This window comes from Festucalex cinctus, chromosome 11 (genome assembly GCF_051991245.1).
Source record: "Festucalex cinctus isolate MCC-2025b chromosome 11, RoL_Fcin_1.0, whole genome shotgun sequence".
NCBI lineage: Eukaryota > Metazoa > Chordata > Actinopteri > Syngnathiformes > Syngnathidae > Festucalex > Festucalex cinctus.
The window spans coordinates 23,281,215-23,305,087 of NC_135421.1; the positions used below are offsets into that span (position 1 = coordinate 23,281,215).

Below are 23,873 nucleotides of genomic sequence, written 5' to 3' on the forward strand. Positions count from 1 at the left end.
GATTAGAGTTCATTTGAGCTCCTTGTTGGACCCGAGAAAACAAGGGAAAAAAGATGAGGAAGATAACTAAATACTACAGTGACATTTTTTTGTATTGGTATCCATTTGAGGCTACTGTTTTATTATTGACATTATTAAAGTTGGATTTCGATACAAGTCGATCGTGAGGGGAAAACGAAAGTTGGGTTTTGTGTGTGCATTTAAAAAAAAACTATTTTTAAAGAAAAAAGTAGATCATATATGTGGCACGGTGATCGAGTGGTTAGCAGGTCCGCCTCCCAGTTCTGTGGACTCGGGTTCGAGTCCAGGCTCCGCCTTTCCTGGGTGGAGTTGGATCTTCTCCGGGCACTCCGGTCTCCTCCCACATTCCAAAGACATGCATGGCAGGTTAATTGGGCGCTCCGAATCGTCGCTAGGTGTGCTTGTGAGTGTGAGTGGTTGTTCGTCTCTGTGTGCCCTGCGATTGGCTGGCGACCAGTCCAGGGTGTCCCCTGCCTACTCCCCAAAGCCACCTGAGATAGGCTCCAGCACCCCCCGCGACCCTTGTGAGGAATAAGCGGTCAAGAAAATGGACGGATAGATCATATATTTCATCACCTCGCTTCCTTTTTTTCAATTTTATTAACAGCAAAAACAACAAAAATCATTGGTGAGCGCAACATAAAGGAACTGCCTTGTGCAGTTCTGTGGAAACAGCAGTTTGGGAGATTCTCGATTCCATAAAAGGCTGAGTTCAAAACAAAAGTCCCATCTTAACAAAAAAAAAAATACAAGTGTAAAAACAACAGATTAATACAAAAAGAAAAAAAATGAAGTAAGCTAGCATCAAGCTAGCAGGAGAGGAGCAATCCTTAGCACGTCACACTGTAACAATATTGAGTTGGAAAGAAAGACAAATAATAAAACATTAATCATGGCGAATCCAGTCACAACAACATAAATAAGAGGGGGAGAAAAAAAAAAGTGAAACAACAGATTTTCAACTTCAAACAAATATGTAATATACAGAAGTTAAAGTGATGGCGTCGTCTAATCACCTCACTTCCTGATTATTTAAATAATGTGCTGAGGCCCATAATTTTAGCTCAATGGTAGCACTCCAAACCGGAGATGTGGTCATGGCGCAGGTTCGATCCCTGCTTTAGAACATTATGTTATTACTTATTATTTATTCATTTGTCAAGTAAGACTTCAAAAGAAAGTTGTTTTGTTTTATTTTTTACCTATACATATTTTTTTGTGTAAACTTTGAGCATCATTTACGTAGCTCGGTTGAGTGTCCTCTTTTTTTTTTTTTTTTTTTTTTTAAATAAATCAAAATATAGTCGCCCTAGTCAGTCTCAACTTGCCAACTTTAATCATTTGCTCCCCCTAAAGCTGTCAGACTCTGCCACCATAGTTAAACAAGGCCACTGGTACCATGGAGACATATTAGCCGTCATTGTTTCAACTAAATCCACAATCCACTCGCACGACTACGGACCGTCTGTTGCGATTAATGGGAATGAGCGGGGCAGCGACGCCGGAGCTGCGGCCGCGGCTTAGTTGCTGGCGCTGGATGGCCACGCACGCTCCCTGACAGCTGTCAGCTCCTCAGCACTTATATCAGCTCTGTGCATCAGCCGCAATAGCAAATTCACACACACACTTGTTGATTATCAGCGGGCTAGCACGGAAAGATGTATCTGACCGCCTGTCTATTTAGTGACAGCAACTATGACGGCGGACGGGAGAAAGAGGGCAGCAGCTTGTCGCTTTGATTTATTCAACATCAGCTTCTCCTCGGTGGCTTTTTGCCAAAGTCTCCGCCGACGTTATAGCCGGTCCTAAATGACATTTAAAGTGCGAAGTAATGCCTGCCCTCGTGGCGCACTCGCCCCCGGGGCCCCCGGACGAGACACGGGCGCTGAACCCTGTGCTGCTGCAAGTGTTGCAAGTGTGGTCTCCAACCCCGGAGCAAATATTCTTCACTCACATGCTCCGATTCAACTCACTGGCATGATTGAATATGTAGAGAGTGACCTCGGAGGCACACGCTGTCAATGATATGATGCGTGCTTGCGCCCGCCACAGTTCTCCAGTTTGACACTTTTGTTCTGGTTCATTGTCTCCATTCTGCTCTTCTAAGCATTTGATCGAGCATTATGATTGTTAATATTGTTTTTCGTTTGGTTTTCAGGACGATTTAAAGCTTCAAATAGACCCACACCACATTTTGTGTTCAGTTTTCATAAATGTAGGGGTTTTTAATGTCACTTTTTTTTTCAGACCGATACCGAAAATTAGGGATGTTCGATACCACTTTTTTTTTCAGACCGATACCGATACTCAGACCCTCAATACTCACCGATACCGATACCAACTGCCGATACCAGTAGTATATTTTGACAAATAAAAAAAAAAAATCACTAAAAGATAGTTTTAAACAAATATATTTCCTTTAATTTTGAAAAAAAAAAAAAAGCACAGTCACTCTTCAATAGTCTTAACGCTCAAAATAAAACACAAAAATGCTCTTTTAGTTTAAGATTCACAATTTTGAAGTGTTTCCAAACTGGTGAAGTTTTGGTGAAAAACTGCTGCAAGCTAGCGCCACTTACAGGCAAGGAGGACTCACTTAACGTCTTCCCCCTCTGCCATCGGTCGCTTGTACTCGTCTGCGTCACGAGTACTCGAGTACTTGAAAAAAGGCTGGTATCGGCCCGATACCGATACCTGGTATCAGTACTCACCCATCACTGTAAAATTGTAAAAAACAAAATTTAAAAATAAGGGATGTTTGCTAACTTTTTTCAGAGCAATACCAGTACGAGTACTCAACTCTTAAGTAGGACTGATACCAAGTACTGTACCAACAGAAGCGTAGAGCTGCCAATGTGGAGTAAACATTTTTGGCAGGCAAGTATGTTCGAACTTACTCGCAAAATATGTTCGAACATACTCGCAAATACGTTCGAACATACTCGCAAATAAGTTCGAACTTACTCGCAAATACGTTCGAACTTACTCGCAAATATGTTCGAATATACTCGCAAATACGTTCGAACATACTCGCAAATACGTTCGAACATACTCGCAAATATGTTCGAATATACTCGCAAATACGTTCGAACATACTCGCAAATACGTTCGATCATACTCGCTAATACGTTCGAACATACTCGCAAATATGTTCAAACATATTGAAATATGTTCGAACATATTTGCGAGTATGTTCGAACATACCCGCCAGCCAAAAATGTTTACTCCACATTGGCATCTATGCTTCCAAAGTTACCACTAGCAGTATGATACATAAAAAAAGAGCCCATTTTAAAGAAAGATCTATTTATCCTTACATAGCATTTCTCTTTAAAATTGCATGAACTTAATGGGAATGTTCTATTTTTTTACTTTCAATTTTTTAGTTCCTGATCTTAAAACGGCCACAGGAGAGCACCGTCGTGAGTGCTGATACGTTGAAATAACGCCTGGTATCAGCCTGATCCCAATACTTTGTATCGATACTCACTTATCTCTATTAACAAAAATGAAACAAAAAAAAAAGTCAATATCAGATGAAGGTAGCTTTTGAGGCTCACTATTTCCCCCCAACCGAAAATATCAATATAAAAAAAAAGGCAGGAATTTTAATCAGGTTCAGGGATCACACAAACTCGGCCAAAGGAACATGTATAATTACAAAGGCAGCTGGCAGAATGCCACTCTAAGTCTATTAACCTGGAAGAGGTCTTAACGCAATGAAAGAAAGCAGTCCAGACAGGGACTTGGCAAAAGCTCAACCCAGGAAAGACTCCAAGCCAACCAAAGGGAATTCCACAGGTAGCCTGCACTGCACTACACATAATGAAAGACAATTATTGAGATTCATCTTTTAACTCATTCACTGCCATTGACGGAAAAATACGTCAAATTATGTATTTTTTTTTTTTGCTGGTCTGGCAATGAATGTGTTAATAAATAACTTAAAAAAAATCAAAGTGGCCCTTGCAGCTTTCTATTTTTCTGTCTGTGGCCCTCAGAGGAAAAAAATTGGACACCCCTGCTGTACATTATATCAACAATTTCCAATTGCTTCATTGATTTTTACCATGTTTAACTCATTCACTGCCATTGACGGAAAAAGACGTCAAATGATGCTTTTTTTTTTTCTGGTCTGGCAATGAATGTGTTAATATTAATCATCTAAAAAATGAGATACATTTTGGGAGCCCAGCCTCTAAAAAGAAGCAATTGAGGACTTTATTCTTAACTAGACACCAGTGACCCATATTTGGCCCAGAAAGGCAGTTCTTAAAAAATTAAAAATGGCTCAAAGAAAAGTAGCCAAACAAGATTAGATAAACAATTGGGAATAGCAATAAAAACGGAAAGTCTAAACTCTAAACATTCAGAGCACAATCTAGTTCACATTTCTAATATTTATTCATGTATTTATTTTTACATCGCTAAAACGCACTAACAGATCCTTCCGCCATTGTATTTGCAGTCGATCCGAGAAGTGACAGGCTACGTCCTGGTGGCTCTGAACCAGTTTGACTACTTGCCGCTGGAGAACTTGCGAATCATCCGAGGGACCAAGTTGTATGAGGACCACTACTCCCTTTCAATCTTCCTCAACTACAGACACGACGGAAACTTTGGCCTGCGTCAGTTGGGTCTGAGGAACCTGACGGGTGAGTGCCTGCGCTGCGTTCGGTTGCGACACTGTTAAGCGTCTCGCAAACCATCGTACCCCCCCGCCATTTATTAGTGGACTGTGAAAGTGATGGCTGATTAGGAGGCGTGTGGGTGGCTCTGTGTCCTTATGAACAATGGGACCTTTTTGTTGCTGGATTTCCTTTTGACATTCCTAGCCCAGAAGCCATGAAGAAATGAAAGCTCTTGACAAATTGAACGCATCTTCCCCGCAGGGCAAAGTTGAGAAAGCATGTGCCAAAGTAAGTGTGAATCGAAAGATTTGATTTACACCGTTGGTGTGAAGGGTTCAAGCGGTTGTGAAATGGCCGCAACTAGAAACTTCATCACGAAGAACGAGTGGGTGTGCAATTATGCTACAGTTTGCTCTCTAGTACAATTGTGATAGAAATGTTTGCCCATGTTGCTATATTATATATTATTGTTATATTTTATGGCCCCTGCATATTATTCTAAAACAGCAAAATAAATACATTAATTTTAATAATTAATTAATTTAAAATGAATTACATTTTACATTTAAAGAATTAAATCAATAAATTAGGCCTACTCACATTATAGTAAAAAGACCCAGTGTAAGAGCAACATGACATGCCTGCCATCTAGTGGTGATTGGTGATATTACATCTTTAAACTACAGTCAAATCTGTAGATTTGCAGATCGGCACGCACGGATTCTCATATTCACAGTTTTTTTTTCCCAGTATTTTTTCATATTTTGATTTGTTTTCTCTTTTTTCGTGGGATTCCCCCACCCCCCCCCCCTTTTCACTGTTTCTCCTGGAACACGTTTATTGGTTGTTTAACTCATTTGCTCCCGATTACGTGCAAATACGTTTTTTTTTTTGTAATGTTCTAAGTCTCCCAAAGACGTATTTATATGTTTTTTTTGTTTTGTTTTTTTATGCTAGAGCATACAGAAGGCTTTGATGCAGCCTCTCAACTGCAAAGAACGGTTGCAGAAATGGCAGTTATTACACAAACGGCCAGCAGGTGGCAGCAGAGCAAAGGAGATCAACCAAGGCCATGTAGAAAAAAAGCTAAATTTCTTACCATTTTGAATAGATTTGTGAAAACTGATGAAACTTAGCTCTCTTCTAATGCTAATTGCTGCAAAACGGAAACAGATAGGAACATACTTTTTTTTCCCTGATGAAAGAAGAGACTTTAATCTTTCTTTTGATAGGTTCCATGCTTTTATAGCAATAGAACACAATATTCTGTGGGCCTTGCAAAATCAGTCAAAATCCAGTTAAACGGCCGGGGGCGAACGGGATTGCTTCTGTGAAAATGGCTGCGATTGAATGAGTTAAACACCGGATTATTTTTTATTTTTTATTTTTTTGGTTAAAAATGTATTTTTTTTTTTATTTTTATTTTTTTTTATGAAATTTTTATTCCACTCAGAATAGGCTGCCAATTGTCCATCCGTTGTCTATCGAGTCTGTAAAAGTCCACGGTGCACCCTGGTTAGCCGCACATGCGCCAACAGCCCGCTGAAATGAGCTGAAGTATGTAGCAGGAAAATTAGCCCAAAATTCCTCCTCCTCTGCAGCCGGCCATTAGCCTGGGGCAAGAAGGCTCTCTGATCCCGGCGGACTGCCTCGACGGCGATTGTGAAAGGAAGCAGAGAGCTGCATGGCAAATTGACAAATCTGGCATAAAATGTGCATAAAATGATCAATCTGATGTTTCTTAGGTTTCTGTAAGTTTTGTCAGTTTTCTTTTTTTTTTGCAAGGAAATTTAATTTCCGTTCATTCGTAAAATAAACATCTGTTTCCATTTTTTTTGTTTTAATAATTCAATTACTTTATTTTTTTTTTCTTTAGCCAGAGGAAACAGCAAAGCCTGCATCGGTTGTTTGTGGAACTGCAGTACGTGCTTGCGTGTTATGTTCCAACTTGGATTCCTTCTCACATGTTGTTGCACTATACTTTGGGAATTTCTTTTTTATATCACCACTGGCAGCTTTATTTTTCCAAGATGGTCCTTTTTATTACAGTGCCAAGCTGATGCTATAGTGCTCGGGGAGTTCAGGCTGGACTCTGTGAAAGGCCAATGTTTGATGCGCCATCCGTGGCCTCCAGCCATAATGTGCAAGGGAAGTTGTGCATAACAGCCATGGCCTGAATATGCTTTGCTATTGCTATCATTGTTGGTGTTTACTGTTGAGCTTTTTATTGGGATTAACCTATAACATACTAAGAAAGAGAGAAAGAAGGGGAAAAAAACGTGGCGGAATAGAATACAATAGTAAACAATGAAAGAAATATGTTCCATACACATCCCTGTTATCACCGCTTTCGTTGGCTCTCCCACAAGCTTCTTCTTCTCCCTGTGATGGCACAGGTGCACTGCGGGTGCGCTCACCTTGAAAAGGCTGTAGATGCTGGACAGGGTGTCTGGGTCATCATGATCCCCATTCCCCTACCAACTTCCCCCCGCCCACATGGTGCAAGTCTAAAATCCAGATTACTCATTTACTCCCAATAACGTATAAATACGTTTTTTAATGTTCTAAGTGTCCCAAAGACGTATTTATACGTTTTTTTGTTTGTTTGTTTTTTTATGCTAGAGCATACAGAAGGCTTTGATGCAGCCTCTCAACTGCAAAGAACGGTTGCAGAAATGGTAGTTATTACACAAACGGCCAGCAGGCGGCAGCAGAGCAAAGGAGATCAACCAGGGCCATGTAGAAAAAAAGCTGAATTACTTACAATTTTAAATAGATTTGTGAAAACTGATGAAACTTAGCTCTCTTCTAATGATAATTGCTGCAAAACGGAAACAGATAGAAACATACTTTTTTTTCCTGATGAATGAAGAGACTTAATCTTTCTTTTGATAGGTTCCATGCTTTTATAGCAATAGAACACAATATTCTGTGGGCCTTGCAAAATCAGTTAAAATCCAGTAAAACAGCCGGGAGTGAAAGGGATTGCTTCTGTGAAAATGGCTAGGAGTGAATGAGTTAGATTGTGTGACTTATTTACGAAGTTGTGGTGTAGTTATGATCCTGTTGCAAACATTTCCCCTTTTCCATCATGACTTATCGACATTTAGCCACCAGGTTGCTTGCTATTCCAAAGCCACTCTCTGCGTTTGAATCATGAAGCTCGATCAACTATTTGACATCTTACAGCAAAGTTCAAAACTTTTTTTCTTTTTTTTACCCTCAAGTGCTTTGGCGGTTTGGGTCAGCTGTCTCATTTATCACAGAGGCTTTGACTTTGCTGTCAAATTAGTTCATTGTTTAACTAACTGCCAGTCGCTCCCAGGAGATGGGTAAAATGGTCGATATAATCGATATATAACATATTTGAGAGGATCAAATATATTAACTACATAAGGGGCTCATCAGAGGGAAGGTGCAGTATAATTCCCCCTCCGGTGATGAAACCCACATGCATTTTGCTTGGTCCGAAATTGCCTTGGATGAAATCAATTTGTCGCTAGTGTATTGTAGCAGTGCATTTATTGATTTTCCCGGCTTCCTCACTGAGTGAATAGACTCCGTGGACTTGAGGGGGCTAAAGGATGGGGTGGAGGAGGTCCCTGGCTGAGCAAGGATAGGACTCCCTCTGATGCACCTTTCAATCAAGCTTTGCCAACTTAACCGCAAAAATGTTGGGAGACAGTTTGGGGATGCTCTGTGAACACAAAGTGAATTTGAAATCAAAACTTGGTGTAACTTGGTGGGGGTATTTATTCAACAAAAGCGCACATACCCTAGGGGTAATTTATGTCAACTTATGAGCACTAATAGATGTCTGCCAACTAGTGGTGAATGGTGATATACACAGGTGTACTCGTATCCATACCCCTAGGTCAGGGGTTTCCCAACTTTTTCAATTGAGGGCCACATACAGAAAATCAGAAGGACGCAAGGGCCACATAATGTTATGAAGAGAAATTGTGTTTAGTCCTAAAAATTGTACAAATAATTTATTTGTGCTTTTGCATATTTAGAAAAATGCTACGGTATATAACCCAATTTATTTGTAATATTGCAGTAGGTTTATTATATGTAGTTTTGGAATTTTTCATTTTAGTTTTTATTTTGTTTTGAGTTTTGTTTTTTTAAATTTAGTTAGTTTTAATTATTTTTCAGGGTGGTTCTGTTATTTTTTTTTTTATTATTAGTTTTAGTTCTTTACTAAATGCTTACTTTTATTTTAGTTAGTTTCAGTATTAGTTTTAGTTTTTTTTATGTGTATTACTTACACATTACAAATTATTTATTTGTGCTTTTGCATATTTAGAAAAAGGCTACATTATATAAACCAATTTATTCCAATGTATTTGTAATATGGCAATAGGATTATTATAGTTTTGGAAATTTTCTTTATAGTTTTTATTTTGTTTTGAGTTTTTTTTTTTTTTTTTTTTGTTAGTTTTAATTAGTTTTCAAGGTAGGTCTGTTCGGGTTTTTTTTAATTAGTTTTAGTTCTTTAATAAATGCTTATTTTTAGTTTTTTTTTAAATTTTATTTTATATATATATTTTTTTATGTGTATTACTTATATTTAAAAAAAAACAAAAAAAAACACCATGAGCGCAACGTCATTATTTTGGTTTCTATCAAAATAAATCTACTAAAAATCACATTTAAAATCATCCCCAAAGGCTCATGCATTAAATTAATTACCAAAGACTAAAACAAAGGACATTTTTGATATTATTATAGTTTGTTTTGTAAACATAAAATGTAGTTTCTGTTAGTTTTTTTTTAAAGCATCTTCATTTTTATTTGTTGTTAATGAAATTGTTTTGAATTTTAGTTTTTTCGTTATAGTTAACTAAAATAAACTCTAATAGCACCTGTGTTTTTCTTATGTTGACTATCTCCAAACATTTTTGTTTTTATTTTATTTGAACTGAGTCAAATGCCATTTTTAGCATATGTCTCGACTCTCGAGCCACAAAAAAATGGACGGCGGGCCGCAGTTTGGACACCCCTCCCCTAGGTAATGTAAAAAAACAACCCCCCCCCCCCCCCCCCCGCAAAAAAAAAACAAAAAACTGATTGTTGAGTTAAACCCAAATGGTGCTCATGTATAATGTGTACTCAAGAAACAAAAGAAAACAAAATCAACAAAATGAAAATCTTGCAAATTGCCAATACTGACAACAATGGGAGCTCTAAAAATAATCATAGTGACACTACATTAAATGTAATTGGTGTGAAATTGTGTCTTTTGAAATGAAACACGAGCATTGTCCAAGAATATTTCCAGAGCTAGTTCCAAGAGTACTTGCTAGTCTGCTACCCTGGCTAAATAATAACCTCAGTAAGGAGCACATATTAGTTTTCTGGTCGAGCACAATTGACTTCACCCCCTCCTACTCTTTCCTGGTTTTAGCCAGAATATCTTTATTCTTTCAGATTTGCTCAGTGTTGTTGATTCATCTTTCTAAACGCCCCTACGCCTGCACCGCGTCTGTCCAAAATGAAACTTCCAAACTGAGGCCCCATCTGCTGAATGATCCTCCCTCATTGCATGCATGTACAGAAGCCTGTGGTATACGCCAAAGGCATTATCCACTTCTTCATGGCCCATCTGCTCTCTCTTTATTTGTCTCATTTACTGTCTCACTTTCATTTCTTTTCACTCTCCTTTTTGGCGCCGAGTCCCTCATCTGTTTTACTTCATGCTCCTGATTTTCCATATCAATACCTTTTACCAAAAACAAACTATGTTATGTTTATGTTTGTACCATCATGTACCATTGTACCGTGCCGATTTCATTTCAAATTGTTCGAGAATTATTGGAACGCATGCAGTAGATGCATTTATTACTGATCTTTTCAGGGCGACCAGAAGACATATGTAAAAGGAAGCGGGTATGATATTTGAGAGATGTCCATGTACATTATATATTCATAAGATCAAAGTAGAGCAATTCTTAACCTGGAGAGAGGGAGCGAGACAATAATGATGGGTGAGTAGGGGGTTACTGGCATGTAGAGAAGGACAATTTCTTTAAAATCACAAAGATGATGGAGAAGAGTATTGGAGGCGTACTCTTCTTTCACCAGCATATTGTTCCTGTTTTCAGATTTTTGCACAGAAAAAAAATAAGCCTGTATCACTATCAACTGTGCACAACTGACCTTTTAAACCATTTCTCTCATGTCACATGAGGTGCAGAATTTGGAACAAAAGCAGACAAGACACGGAAGTCTTTATAGAATAAAATACAAAGTCACAACAGAGAGAAGGGCTGAATTCAGATGGCCTTGAAGAAAATACTTAACAGAGAACTTTAGCTAAGAACCTTGAGCAGAGAAATGCAGAGAAACCTCGGCTAAGAAACCTACTAAGCAACTGCGTAGCAACTGACAACATCATCACAAGGGACAAGTACAGGACAGGATCATAGCAACCCATCATCATCATCATGGCAAGGGGCATAACAACTGCATAGCAACTCACAACAACAAGATCACCATCATAAGGGCCAAAACAACTGCGTAGATCTGACATCATCATCATAGCAAGGGACAAAGCAACTGCATAGCAACTGACAACATCATCACAATGGACATAGCAGCTGCATAGCAACTCACAACAACAACATCACCATCATAAGGGCCAAAACAACTGCATAGAATCTGTCATCATCATCATAGCAAGGGACAAAGCAACTGCATAGCAACTGACATCATCACAATGGACAAAGCAACTGCATAGCAACTGACAACATCATCACAATGGACATAGCAGCTGCATAGCACCTGACATCATCATCATCACCATGGACATAGCAGCTGCATAGCAACTGACATCATCACAAGGGACATAGCAACTGACATCATCATGACAGAAAGACACATGCAGCATAGGACCATAGCAACTGCATAGCAACTAACAACATCCTCGTCACTAGGGACATAGCAACTGCATAGCAACTGACATCATCATCATAATCATAGAAAGGGACAAATGCAGTACAGGAGCTTAGCAACTGCATGGCAACTAACAACATCCTCGTCACATGGGACAAAGCAACTGCATAGCAACTGACAACATCATCACAAGGGACAAGGACAGGACCATAGAAACTGTCGTTGTTGTCATCATCACAAGGGGCATAGCAACTGACATCCTCGCAAGGGACACACACGACAGGACCATAGCAACTGTCAACATCATCATCACAAGGGACAAATACAGGACCATAACAACACAATGGCCCCGTGACCCAAACCAAAACACAGTCGCAACAATATCAGAAAGCAAGGACCAAGAATGATGACATGTACAGTAGCATTAGCAAAGTTCAAAGTAATATTTGAAAACAGCCCGCTGGCACCATGAATTGCAGTAGGAATCCCAGCATGTGTGCTCATTGGGGAAAGTGCAGCTAAATGATGGACGGGGAAGAAAGGATGGGCAAGGTGAAAGGGACAATGTGAGACTGCAAGGTACCCGTGGACATGTGCCTCTGAGGAAGGGACATTTAATTGCCACCTCCTTCTGATCTACAACCATCCACCATCTACTAAGAGAGTGACTGAAAAAAAGAGCAATTATGCCATATGAAGCAAGTTGGGCTCAGTGTGCGTTACCAGAATTCAGTTGAGCCATTTGCCTGGCAGCCCACAGACCTCAGGTCTCCTTCAATTGTGTGACTAATTGATTACTTCCCATGCAATTACTCCCATGTCACACTCAATATTTCACTTCTTCGGGAAAGGGGGAAGAGGGACGCTCTTTTTGAAGGACGACATTCATATTGTCACATTTGCAAGTCCCTAATGTGGATCGTGAGGAGGAGAGTGTTAAATTGAAGTCCGGAACTGGCCATCAGTTGCGGTTGCTATTAATTGATTCCTCGGTAATGCCACTGTCTGACAGAGATAGTGGGGCTACTGGAGATAGTAGGTGGTTTGGTGTGACAGATGAGACAGAAAGGATAAGTCCTTTGAAATGTTCTTCTGACTAGAAATCGTGCCAATCCGTATAAATTGGTTTATTTGTGTAAGTGGAGTTTTACTTTTTCTTCGTTGTTATGTTCTTATTTTTGTACATAATATAATTAATTCGCAGTCTCACTCTTCATGAACTCATTTGCTCCCAATAACGTGTAAATACGTTTTTTATGTTTTAAGTGTCCCAAAGACGTATTTATACGTTTTTTTGTTTTTGTTTTTATGCTAGAGCATACAGAAGGCTTTGATGCAGCCTCTCAACGGCAAAGAACGGTTGCAGAAATGGTAGTTATTACACAAACGGCCAGCAGGTGGCAGCAGAGCAAAAGAGATCAACCAGGGCCATGTAGAAAAAAAAAAAGCTCAATTACTTACAATTTTGAATAGATTTGTGAAAACTGATGAAACATAGCTCTCTTCTAATGCTAATTGCTGCAAAACTGAAACAGATAGAAACATACTTTTTTTCCTGATAAAAGAAGAGACTTTAATCTTTCTTTTGATAGGTTCCATGCTTTTATAGCAATAGAACACAATATTCTGTGGGCCTTGCAAAATCAGTCAAAATCCAGTAAAACAACCGGGAGCGAATGGGATCATTTCTGTGAAAATGGCTGGGAGTGAATGAGTTAAAAGCCACATTTTCAATAATAACCATCAAATTTCAAATGAGTTTATGCAATAAATGCACTTGCTCTTCTCACCGTCCAACACTACGCTACCCCGTGGCAGCTTAATAATTGATATAATGTACATATTTTTCTTCCTTCTGAGCCTGAAGACTTTGGCTAGTGGAGCAGATATTGATGGGAGCAGTGGTGGGCAATGGAACATGAAAAGGACTCTTCTGTTCATCTCAGGTTTCCACAGGGATATGCGGGGAGTTACGCAACACAAAGCATGATAATAATTCATTTTCCGAGACCAATATCTGCTTTCAAACCCACCTTTTGTTCTTTATTATGAAAAGGGATTTAATTGTTAATTATATTTTGCTGAGTATACCGCACGCTTATTCAGCCTGTTGTTCTCTCTTTTATTTTTATTTTAAATTGCCTTTCAAGATGACATGTATGTTGTTGGCGCTGGATTTTACCAAAAATGCGACTTATACTCCAGTGCGACTTAGATATGTTTTTTCCTTCTTAATTATGCATTTTTTGGCTGGTTCGATTTATAATCCGGAGCGACGTATAATCCGAAAAATAAAAATACTTGGTTTGCTCACATGTACATTTCAAAGTTAATTTCTGAGCCCTATCTCTTTAATTTTAATAATGTACTAATTGTCTACAGGTGCTGCTGCAGCTGTGCTTGTCTCCTTGTGTGTGTGTGTTTTTAAATTATTTTATTTTTATTTATTATATGCACCAATATACCCTCTCTACTCAAGCAGATTCCATCTAATTTCACACGCTAGCACACAAGTGAGCATTGTATTGTGATAATGTGTCAGTTTGTGGGGAAAAACAAGGCCCTATAACTTGCTGTTGTTACCTTTAGTAAACCGCACACGAACAGACTTGCCCGTGTGTTATAAAAAAGCATACTTGGTATTCTTCACTTTACATACTCTTTCTCCTTTCTCCGGCCTTGTGTCTTTGACTCCCACTGTTTTATTTAGCTCGTTCCAAAGACCGACTCATTTTCATTCAAGCATTAGGCTGATCACACATCAGCCCCGATAAGCTAAAATGGCCCTCAGCCGTTCCAACTCAAGGTCTTTTTGCTTGTATTTTAATCATTGACTGCTCATGCTTTGATAATATTGTCTCTTCTGTCTTTTTTGTCTCCATTTATTTCCCTTTGTTTTTCATCCTTTCTCATAGATTTATCTTATCGCCGTGTTTTGTTATAGGCCCCATAACAAAACCTCCTTTTCCATAAAACTCAGATTACCGGGGTTTTATCACAATTTAGGCTTAAAGAAAGCAAGCCAGGATGCAAACCTACTGTAGATCCCACAACCATTCTGTCATAATTTAATGATTTTCTTGGTCTTCTCATCTTTAAGCGGATGTGCAGCCTTGCTTCGGTTTAATACTATAATCCCTAAATCTCAGCAATTTTTCATAAAGACTCAGAGGAAACAATTGTGTAGGGAGGGATCTGCACTAAATTTAATCACCAGCCAAGGAATGCAATTACTTTTCGAAGGCCAGGCATATGCTAGGGGGATCAGAGGAATGGTTGATGCCTCCCTGCCATCAACTCTTCCTTGACAATTGATCTGTAAAAAAGAAAAAGACAACATATATATATATATATATATATATATATATATATTATATATATATATATATATATATATATATATATATATATATATATATATATATATATATATATATATATATATATATATATATATGTATGTATGTATGTATGTATGTATGTATGTTTTTTTTAGTTTGAATAGTAATCCAACTGGAAGTTCAAAACCTCTATAAACTCCGATACTGTACTTCAATGTTTGTTCCAGTGTTTATTTACTATTTTACCTAGACTTTATGCGATCCTCTATTGACACGGGCAGATTGACGATCAGCGAAAAAATAAAAAATAAAAAAATCACTGATTCGATCACAATTGGGTGCAATATGTCTATTTTAATAACTTGTTTACTTACCGTATATTCAATAAAAATAGACTTTACATGATCAGGATTTTTGGAGTCAATCAGCAACCAGGTTTGTTAAAAAAAAACAAAAAAAACAAAACAAACGATAATCCCCAATTTGATCAGAAAATATCTATTTAAAAAAATAAAAAATTTTACTCTCCATTGCGAAAATCCATGTACAATAAAATTGATGACGATTGAAATGCACTGGAAAAAATAATAAATTAAACTCTGAAAATTGCTCCTGGAGGTTCATGTCCCTCTGATGTTAAAATTAAATAAATAATAGACATGCTGTAGCTCATTCTTTTAATTGAGAATTTGAGAATTGAGAATTTAATTAATCTTTTATTTGTGATTGGATGGTCGAAGGCACACAAAATCCTTTCTCATTTTCAAGATGGTGTCTTTTATTTATCCGCAATGTCACCCGCTGCATTTATGTTGTTCAGAACTTGTCTCCTCCACCAACAGTTGACTGCAACGTGAGAAGAATTGCCCCTTAAGGGAAAAAAATAAATCTTTGGGTCTGTGTCCTCAATCAAAACGTGTAATTTTCACGCCACACGTTGCCACAATGTTTGTCTGAATGTGTTTGTCAAAGCAAATCTGAAGCTCTTTCTTGTTGTTATTGTTAGGGCAGTTGTTCTTTTCGGGTCAATAGTTAAACACGCCATTGTGCAATAACATTTCAATCGGTACAACCATTTTGCTGTTGAGAACAGTGGTGAAATGACATTTAGGCCCGGGGGAACATGTTACCATCTGTTGATCTTAAAAGCGGAGATAAGGAACGTTGGGATACGTTCTGACGTTTATGTTGCTCTCCCAAAGTTACAATGACGAATAGCTGATGAGTATGGAATACATTTACATAAAACCAAGGCTGCATTTTCATATGATCATTTTGAATGATGTCATTTTTGGTGCTGTTTTGAATTTTAGATGATAGTTCGGGTTGGAAAATTTGAATTTGAATGATTCAGGTTCTGATTCTGGTTCCTATTATGGTTATAACTAGGGATGGGCGAGTACCGATACCAGGTATCGGTATCGGGCCGATACCAGACTTTTTTCAAGTACTCGACTACTCGTGACGCAGACGAGTACAAGCGACCGATGGCAGAGGGGGAAGACATTAAATGAGTCCTCCTTGCCTGTAACTGGCGCTAGCTTGCAGCAGTTTTTCACCAAAACTTCACCGGTTTGGAAATACTTCAAAATTGTGAATCTTAAACTAAAAGAGCATTTTTGTGTTTTATTTTGAGCGTTAAGACTATTGAAGAGTGACTGTGCTGTTTTTTTGTCAAAATTAAAGGAAATATATTTGTTTAAAAATATCTTTTAGTGATTTTTTTTTTATTTGTCAAAATGTACTACTGGTATCGGCAGTTGGTATCGGTATCGGTGAGTGCTGAGTGTCTGAGTATCGGTATCGGTCTGAAAAAAGTGGTATCGAACATCCCTAGTTATAAAGAATTCTTGATTCTGCTTCTTTTAGGGAGCAGGGTCAAAAATGTTTAAACAGCATAAAAATGATGTAATTGATTGGCTTGTCCAAAAACGCAGACCAACACACCCCCACACAGGAGCATAGTTTTGAAAATTTGCTTTCTAAGAAATCAGGGCACCGCTGGGTGACCCGTCAGTCCTTCCGCTCCTGTATTCCGCCATTAGGTAAATGGTACTTCATTTATCTATCGATTTTCCACCTTACAAGGCCCTTAAAGCGCTTTACATTCGGCTACTCGTGATCACGCAGCATCAGTATACTTTGGACGTGGTCACAATGGCATGGGATCCAATCCACAACCTCGGGGTTGGGACACAACCAGTCTACCACTGAGCCACGCCGCCCCTTAACTCTTTGACTGCCAAAAACGTTTACTAACGCTCAGTAAAATCACAATGTATGCTGCCATAAATGTTAAGTGACGTCAACTATTTTTTTTTTTTTTTTTGTGAATATATCAGTGGTCAGTGCACCGTCCAAGTGCGGCGCAGCCGGGTCAATGAGTTGTGAAATCAAAAACACCCACTAACTATGGCCAGCAGATGGCAGCGTTAGCTGCTCGGGCCCTAACTAGAGCTGCGAATTACAATGAAACATGACGCAATCTGATGAAATAGAACGATTTCAAGGCTGACGTGAATGATCAAAGCCTTTGTAACATTAAACCTAATTTGACGGAGCGTCACTCAACAAAAAATATTAGTATCAAAGACACTGTTGTGGAAAAAATGTAACTTTTCTTTTCAGTTTTCGCTCAATGTCACTCAAATGACCTATTTTCAAATGATTACTAAAGAACGGAATAAGGTAGAAACATATTTTTTTTCCTAATGAAAGAATGGAATGCGATCTTTCATGTGGTACCCATGTTGTTTATGTATCAAAAATAACACAATATTCTGTTTGCTTTGAAAAATTAGTTAAAAATTCTCGAAATCCGCTGGCATTGGGGGTTGTTTTTTTGATAACGTGTGGCAGTAAAAGAGTTAAGGTGCTACTGTCTTTATATGTTCCTTGGGTGGGTTGAATATAAGTTCCGTTGCTCTGTACTCGTGACATTTTCAATGCCAATAAAATCTGAATTCCATTCCATAGACTAAAATGAACAAAGGATGCCTTGTGAAAAAGTGATTCAAACACTGCAGGAACCTTCCTGCTAAAGCACGCCATCTCTAAGGATCACACTTAAAAGTCACTAAATGGTGTTGATGCTGACGTAAGGCCTCATCGGGGACAGTTGCCTACTTGCCATCATCACTACATGACAGCAACCGTCTACAGTAGAAATAGCAGGAAGTCATGCTGGGAAATTGCGGTCCAGGGAAAAGACTTGTCAGGAGAGTCATCAGATGAGTTACGGCTAACTCAGACACATACTGGCTTTAAATGATGCATTTCATTTTTCTGGGTTTGCACAGTAACACGAACAAGGATAGTCCACTCAGTAACGTCCATATGAGAAAAGGGCTGATTGGTTTTGAAGAGCAATTCTGACTTTATCTGACCACAGTGGCCCATCTCTTTAAGGGATTGAAATCAGTGACCCTGAATTCACAATCGCACCCGTAAAGCAAATTGTTAATTAAAGTGATGCTTCAGGCGAGTAATGATTTAATTTCTCGTAACCCCGGGTCATGTGCGCAGGTGCGTGTCTGGTTTTGTCACATTAACTCAACGTCTTTAATGTGGCCTTTTTTTGGAACCTTTTGCGAGTGGTTGAATGATGCAATGAAAAATAATATAGTACAGTATATGCCAGAGATGGGGACTCGGACTCGCACTCGTGAAAGGTTAAAGTCTCTTTTTTTGTTGTTGTTGAATTGCAAGTCGACTTAGACTCGTCCACTAAAGACTCGAGACTTTGTTATAGCTTTTAAAGGTTTTATCCAGTGAGTTGGACCCGTGGTCAGGGGCTTGGACTTGACTTAGACTAGTGGTCTAGGACTTGACTTGTACTTGGAACCTAAAGACTTGAACATCTCTGGTGAATGGGCACTTAGAGACCGCGCCATAATCGGCGGTATGCAGTAGTGCTGGGTATCGATTCAAATTTCTTCAATCGATTTGATATAGATTCACAAGAGTTCAGTTCAGTTCAATTTTTCCCAATTTGATTCGATTCACTTCAATTCAGTCCGATATTGATTAATTATGGAACATAATAAAATAATAATAATAATAATAATAATAATAATAATGATAATAATGATGATGATAATAATAATAATAATAATAATAATAATAATAATAATAATAATAATAATAATAATAATAATAAATAAAATGGGGAAAAAAAAGTCCACAAACCTTAAATTCCAAATTAAATTTTTCAGAGGCAGTAACTGGTTAAATTATTTATTTATTAATGGAAATCACTAAAGATCATTATTTATTGATTGATTGAATTTTTATTTTTTATAATAATAATAATAATAATAATTATTATTATTATTATTATTATTATTTATTTATTTATTTATTTATTTATTTATTATCTTTAGCTGTCCTGTCCAGTGGAATGTTTTGAAAAATGATTCAGAGATTTTGATTCCCACTATAAACATTTTTGTGGATGAAATATGTTTTGTTTAATATTAGACTAATTGTTTACTCTGTACTGGCAGGTTTATTTAACTTTTTTTTTTTTTTGCTAACCACACGCCACAAGCTGTGTGCTGTTATGAAAATCAGGATATGCTATTTGTAGAAAATAAAAATAAAAAATACACACAGCCCAGTTGACCTTTTTTTTTTCTCAGTAAAATATTTAATTCATCAAAACTAAATCCATTAATTGAGAAAATATAGTATACTACTATTATGTCATGTGATTATTATTTTTTTTTTACTGAGTTTTCATTTGAAAGTCATTGGCACCATTTTTAAGAAATCGAATTTGAGAGCAGAATAAATGGCAGTCACATGAGTCTACTTCATATCACTGAAGGATAATCACGATCGGGATATTAATTAATGCAGTTGTCAAACACTAGAATAAACAATCCTGTGTTTCTCCTACGCAAACCTCCAACACTCTCCTCATTCCTTAATTTATTCATTCTCACAAACTCATTAACAAGGCTTTTTTTTTTTTTTTCCCTGATCATTGGTTCATTATTTGCCTCCCATTCTTAATCATATTCATCCCCCCGCTGCAATAATAAAACACAGAAAAACTTACTACCAATATAATTGCTCGCATGCATTTGTTCTGCCTCCCTGAATTTCATATTGTTTTCCTCCAGTAGTCATGCAGTGCATTGTTGTCAATTTATTTTCCTTTTGAAGTCATATTCGCAAATGATTACAGATTTTACTTTTCACTACAAGGGCTTGATTATAAACATTTTAGCTATATCAACAAACCAAGATATTTTTCCCACACAAAACAATCATTAATACTGTAGAATTGAACAATTGATTTCCCCTGGCCACACATTGCACTTAAACATAATGAAAATAAACCCTGACTGAGTTCTACATGTTTTTGATAGTGGTATGTAATTTGAATGTGTCCGTTATTCATCTCTTGCTAACAGATGGTGTGGGAGACATTGTAATTATGCTTATTTTATTTGTATCTAAATGCTCTTTGTACCCTTCAAATAAGGACATAACATTGAAGGAGCATATGCTGCATTGTTGCCTACAATTAATCAATTAAACATGTTGTCTCAACTAATCACCACCATTCATAATGTTTTCTCCCCCTCTACCATTGTATCTTTTTGAATAAATGTAGAGTAAACGTTTCCCAAAGTAAGATAAGATGTAAATATATTATACTTTATAATATAAAACAGCCAACACCGCTTTTGTTCCCTATAACCTATTTTTAGCATGTAAACAAACACTGGTTCCTATTAAAATCAATGTGTCTAAAATGTCATAAATAGGTTAAACCAAGATAATATACGAGTATGTAAACTGCCACTTTTTAACTCAAATTGTTTGCATTAATGTGCTGAAGATAAAGGGATATTTATATTTAATTGCAATAACTGATTAACTCTTTGATTGCCAAAAACATTTAATCACGATTCATAAAATCACGATGTATACCGCCATAAACGGTAAATGACGTCAACTACGTTTTTTTTTTTTTTTGTTTAAGCAATGGGCAGTACAACATCTAAGTGCAGCGCTGCCTGGTCAATGGGTTGTAGAATCGAAAACAGTCACTAACTATGGCCACCAGATGGCAGCATTGTATCTCTTAAATGGGCTGCCAAATTACAATGAAACATGCCGAAATCTGATGAAATAGAATGTTTTCAAGGATGGCATGAATGATAACGTTTTAATAACGTGTGGCAATAAAAGAGTTAACGTGTAAAATTTGGAATTTGACATGATTTTTTTGTGTAATAAATGGATAGTAACAACTGCATATGACTGATATCAGAGTATTTGTGTCGGCATAATTACATATGGTTATGAAAGTGTCTGAAAAGTATGTCTTTGATCCACTTCCAATCAAAGAAGGTATGTAGGTGAACACCAAGAAAATGATATAATGTGTTTTGCTTAACCGCTATTAAATCATGCGGCCCGATTCGCCAGCATCACAGTGTGGAAATAATTTGAATTTGAGACGAGGATGCCTCTTAGCCCACAATAATTGCTTCTTTGGTGAAGGGCTGAATTCATTTCTGTCTGCAACTCCCACCACACCTTCAAGTTGAAGGAGGTTGTGTGATCGGCAGGCTTACGCACAACGCAGAATGAGACTAAACGGCAACATCGTAAAAGATCATAAGCTATAGTAACCGTAATATGACATGGCTTCTGCCAGGCTGCTTTGCTACAGTGCAATATGATTTTGCGTCTGTCACCATGCAATCCCCTGTTCAAAAGAAATGATTAACAACCAAGCAGCATCATTTAGAAATTTGACATCTTTATGCATTCTAAAATGAAACATTACATCAGTTTTGTGACAGCAATAGCTAAAAGTGTCACTCCTGACTAAAAACCCCATTCAAATAAATATTTGACAACAATATGTAAAAGATTTAACTGCATTTTAGATTACTTTATGTCACCTATCATCCATCCATGCTTGAATGAAATCTATCATGAGCTTTGGGTTCTTGAAAATAGTGAATCACATTTTCTGCCACTGCTTATTAGCGTCAGAAAGAAAAAGAGAAATCATTTTCCAAGCATACTCCTGATCAAATTAGATTACTAATACATTCAAGACATATTTGTGGGCACTGACTGCCTTTTTCTTCTTCTTGTCTTTCCAGAGATCCTAAGTGGAGGTGTGTATGTCCACCAAAACAAGTTCTTGTGTCACGCAGACACCATCCATTGGCAGGACATTATCAAGAACTCGGGTGTCTATCCTGTGGTGGTGCCCACCAACAGCAGTGTCACATGTAAGTTGTCATGCACGGTGGAGAATTAGGACCCAAACGTAAACAAGGAAACAAAGTGTTTTTAGATACAAAAATACAAAGTAGCTACAGCAATCAGGGATGGATGCAGAACACATGGAAGACAGCTTGCATGGAAATATTGCGATAGGAAAGCTCGATGTGGCAAGAGAAACCTCAGCTCAGGAATCTTGACGTACTGACAAAGGTGTCATTCAGTAACTCTTGCTAGGGAAATACACTTTTCTTTATGACAGAATAAAAGTTTAAATGATGAATACGAACCAACAAATGCAGAACTTAAAACCCAAGAGTGATATTTAAAGAAAAACAGCAACTGCATAGTAACTGACAACACATCATCACGAGGGGCATAGTAACTGCATAGCAACTTTACAAAGCAAGAGTGACTGGAACACATCAACTGCATAGCAACTGACAACATTATCATCACAATGGGCATAGTAACTGCTTAGCAACTTTACAAAGCAAGAATGACTGGAACACAGAATCTGCATAGCAACTGACAACATTATCACCAGGGGCATAGTAACCACATAGCAACTTTACAAACCAAGAGTGACTGGAATACAACATCTGCATAGCAACTGACAACATCATCATTACAAGGGGCCTAGTAACTGCATAGCAACTTTACAAAGCAAGTGTGACTGGAACACATCAACTGCATATCAACTGACAACATTATCACAAGGAGAATAGCAACTACATAGCAATGTTGCAAAATAAGAGTGACTAATACATCATCTTCATCATAACAGCACAATGACCCCGTGACCCAAGTAAAAAGACAGTAATAATAAATGGACAAGGTTTGCAAGGTCGCTACAGTACACCCTAAAAAGAGAATTGTTCAATTTAAAGGCCCGGTCTGCCGTTTTCACTCAGGAAAAGGCACTTTTTAAATACAGGATTTAAACAAACAACTTCTCAATTTATAGCAATGGGCTTCTCGAAATGTCTGGTGGTGATTTTTTCCTAAACCCCCATCCCGCTAGCCTGTATTTTGCCATTTTGTGTGTTTTTTTTTTTTTTTTTAGTTTTTTTTTAATTCTGTAATAGAGCAAATTTGACCCATTCTGTAAATTTCCCCAACATAGCATTTAAAATTAAATTGCATTGATTTTTTTTTTTCTTCCCCTCAATCAAATTTGACATCTATCTTTGCTGTCCTTCCTCGTGCAGAATATTCGCCAATGCAACCTTCAGGGACTGTTTTAAGATCACTGTAAAATATGATTGTAGTCGTGGGACATGTTTATTGTGAGTCACTAAGAATTTATTAGATGAGAGAGAGAGCAAATCTTGGGCTTTAAATTGAAATCTGGTCCGATTTGACTTCACAGGCCAACAGACTCCAAGGGGAACTATAATAGAGATATGAGTGTAGTGAAGGTTCTCCAAACTTGGCGCTCTGAGGCAACAACTCATAGCGCGCTGCCATTTAGATTTGTTTTTGCACGCAGCTTTTAATGCAAGTCGACCTCTTCTTGAGATCTGTCAACATGCTGGAGGCAGTCAGGCCGAAGGACGAGAGCAAAAAAAAAAAAAAAAAAAAAAAAAAAAGCAACAGGCTAGCGAAATGAACAAAGCCCAAAACATGTTGAAAGAGAACCACAGCGAGGCGGTGGATTAGGGAGGGTAGATGGAGAATGAAAGTGATAAAGTGTGCGGTGGAGAGGGGCACATATGAGGAAGAA

The 23,873-nt window shown here is 37.7% G+C and overlaps 1 protein-coding gene across 1 annotated transcript in view; it reads left to right on the forward strand.

Moving 5' to 3' along the window:
* The window catches only part of erbb4b (erb-b2 receptor tyrosine kinase 4b), a 238,036-nt gene that overhangs the window by 132,385 nt on the left and 81,778 nt on the right, over window positions 1-23,873 (forward strand). Inside the window, exons 3-4 of the mRNA XM_077536191.1 lie at window positions 4,490-4,676; window positions 22,024-22,155. Of these exons, the coding sequence (XP_077392317.1) occupies window positions 4,490-4,676; window positions 22,024-22,155 (319 nt within the window). The remainder of the gene's footprint in view (window positions 1-4,489; window positions 4,677-22,023; window positions 22,156-23,873) is intronic.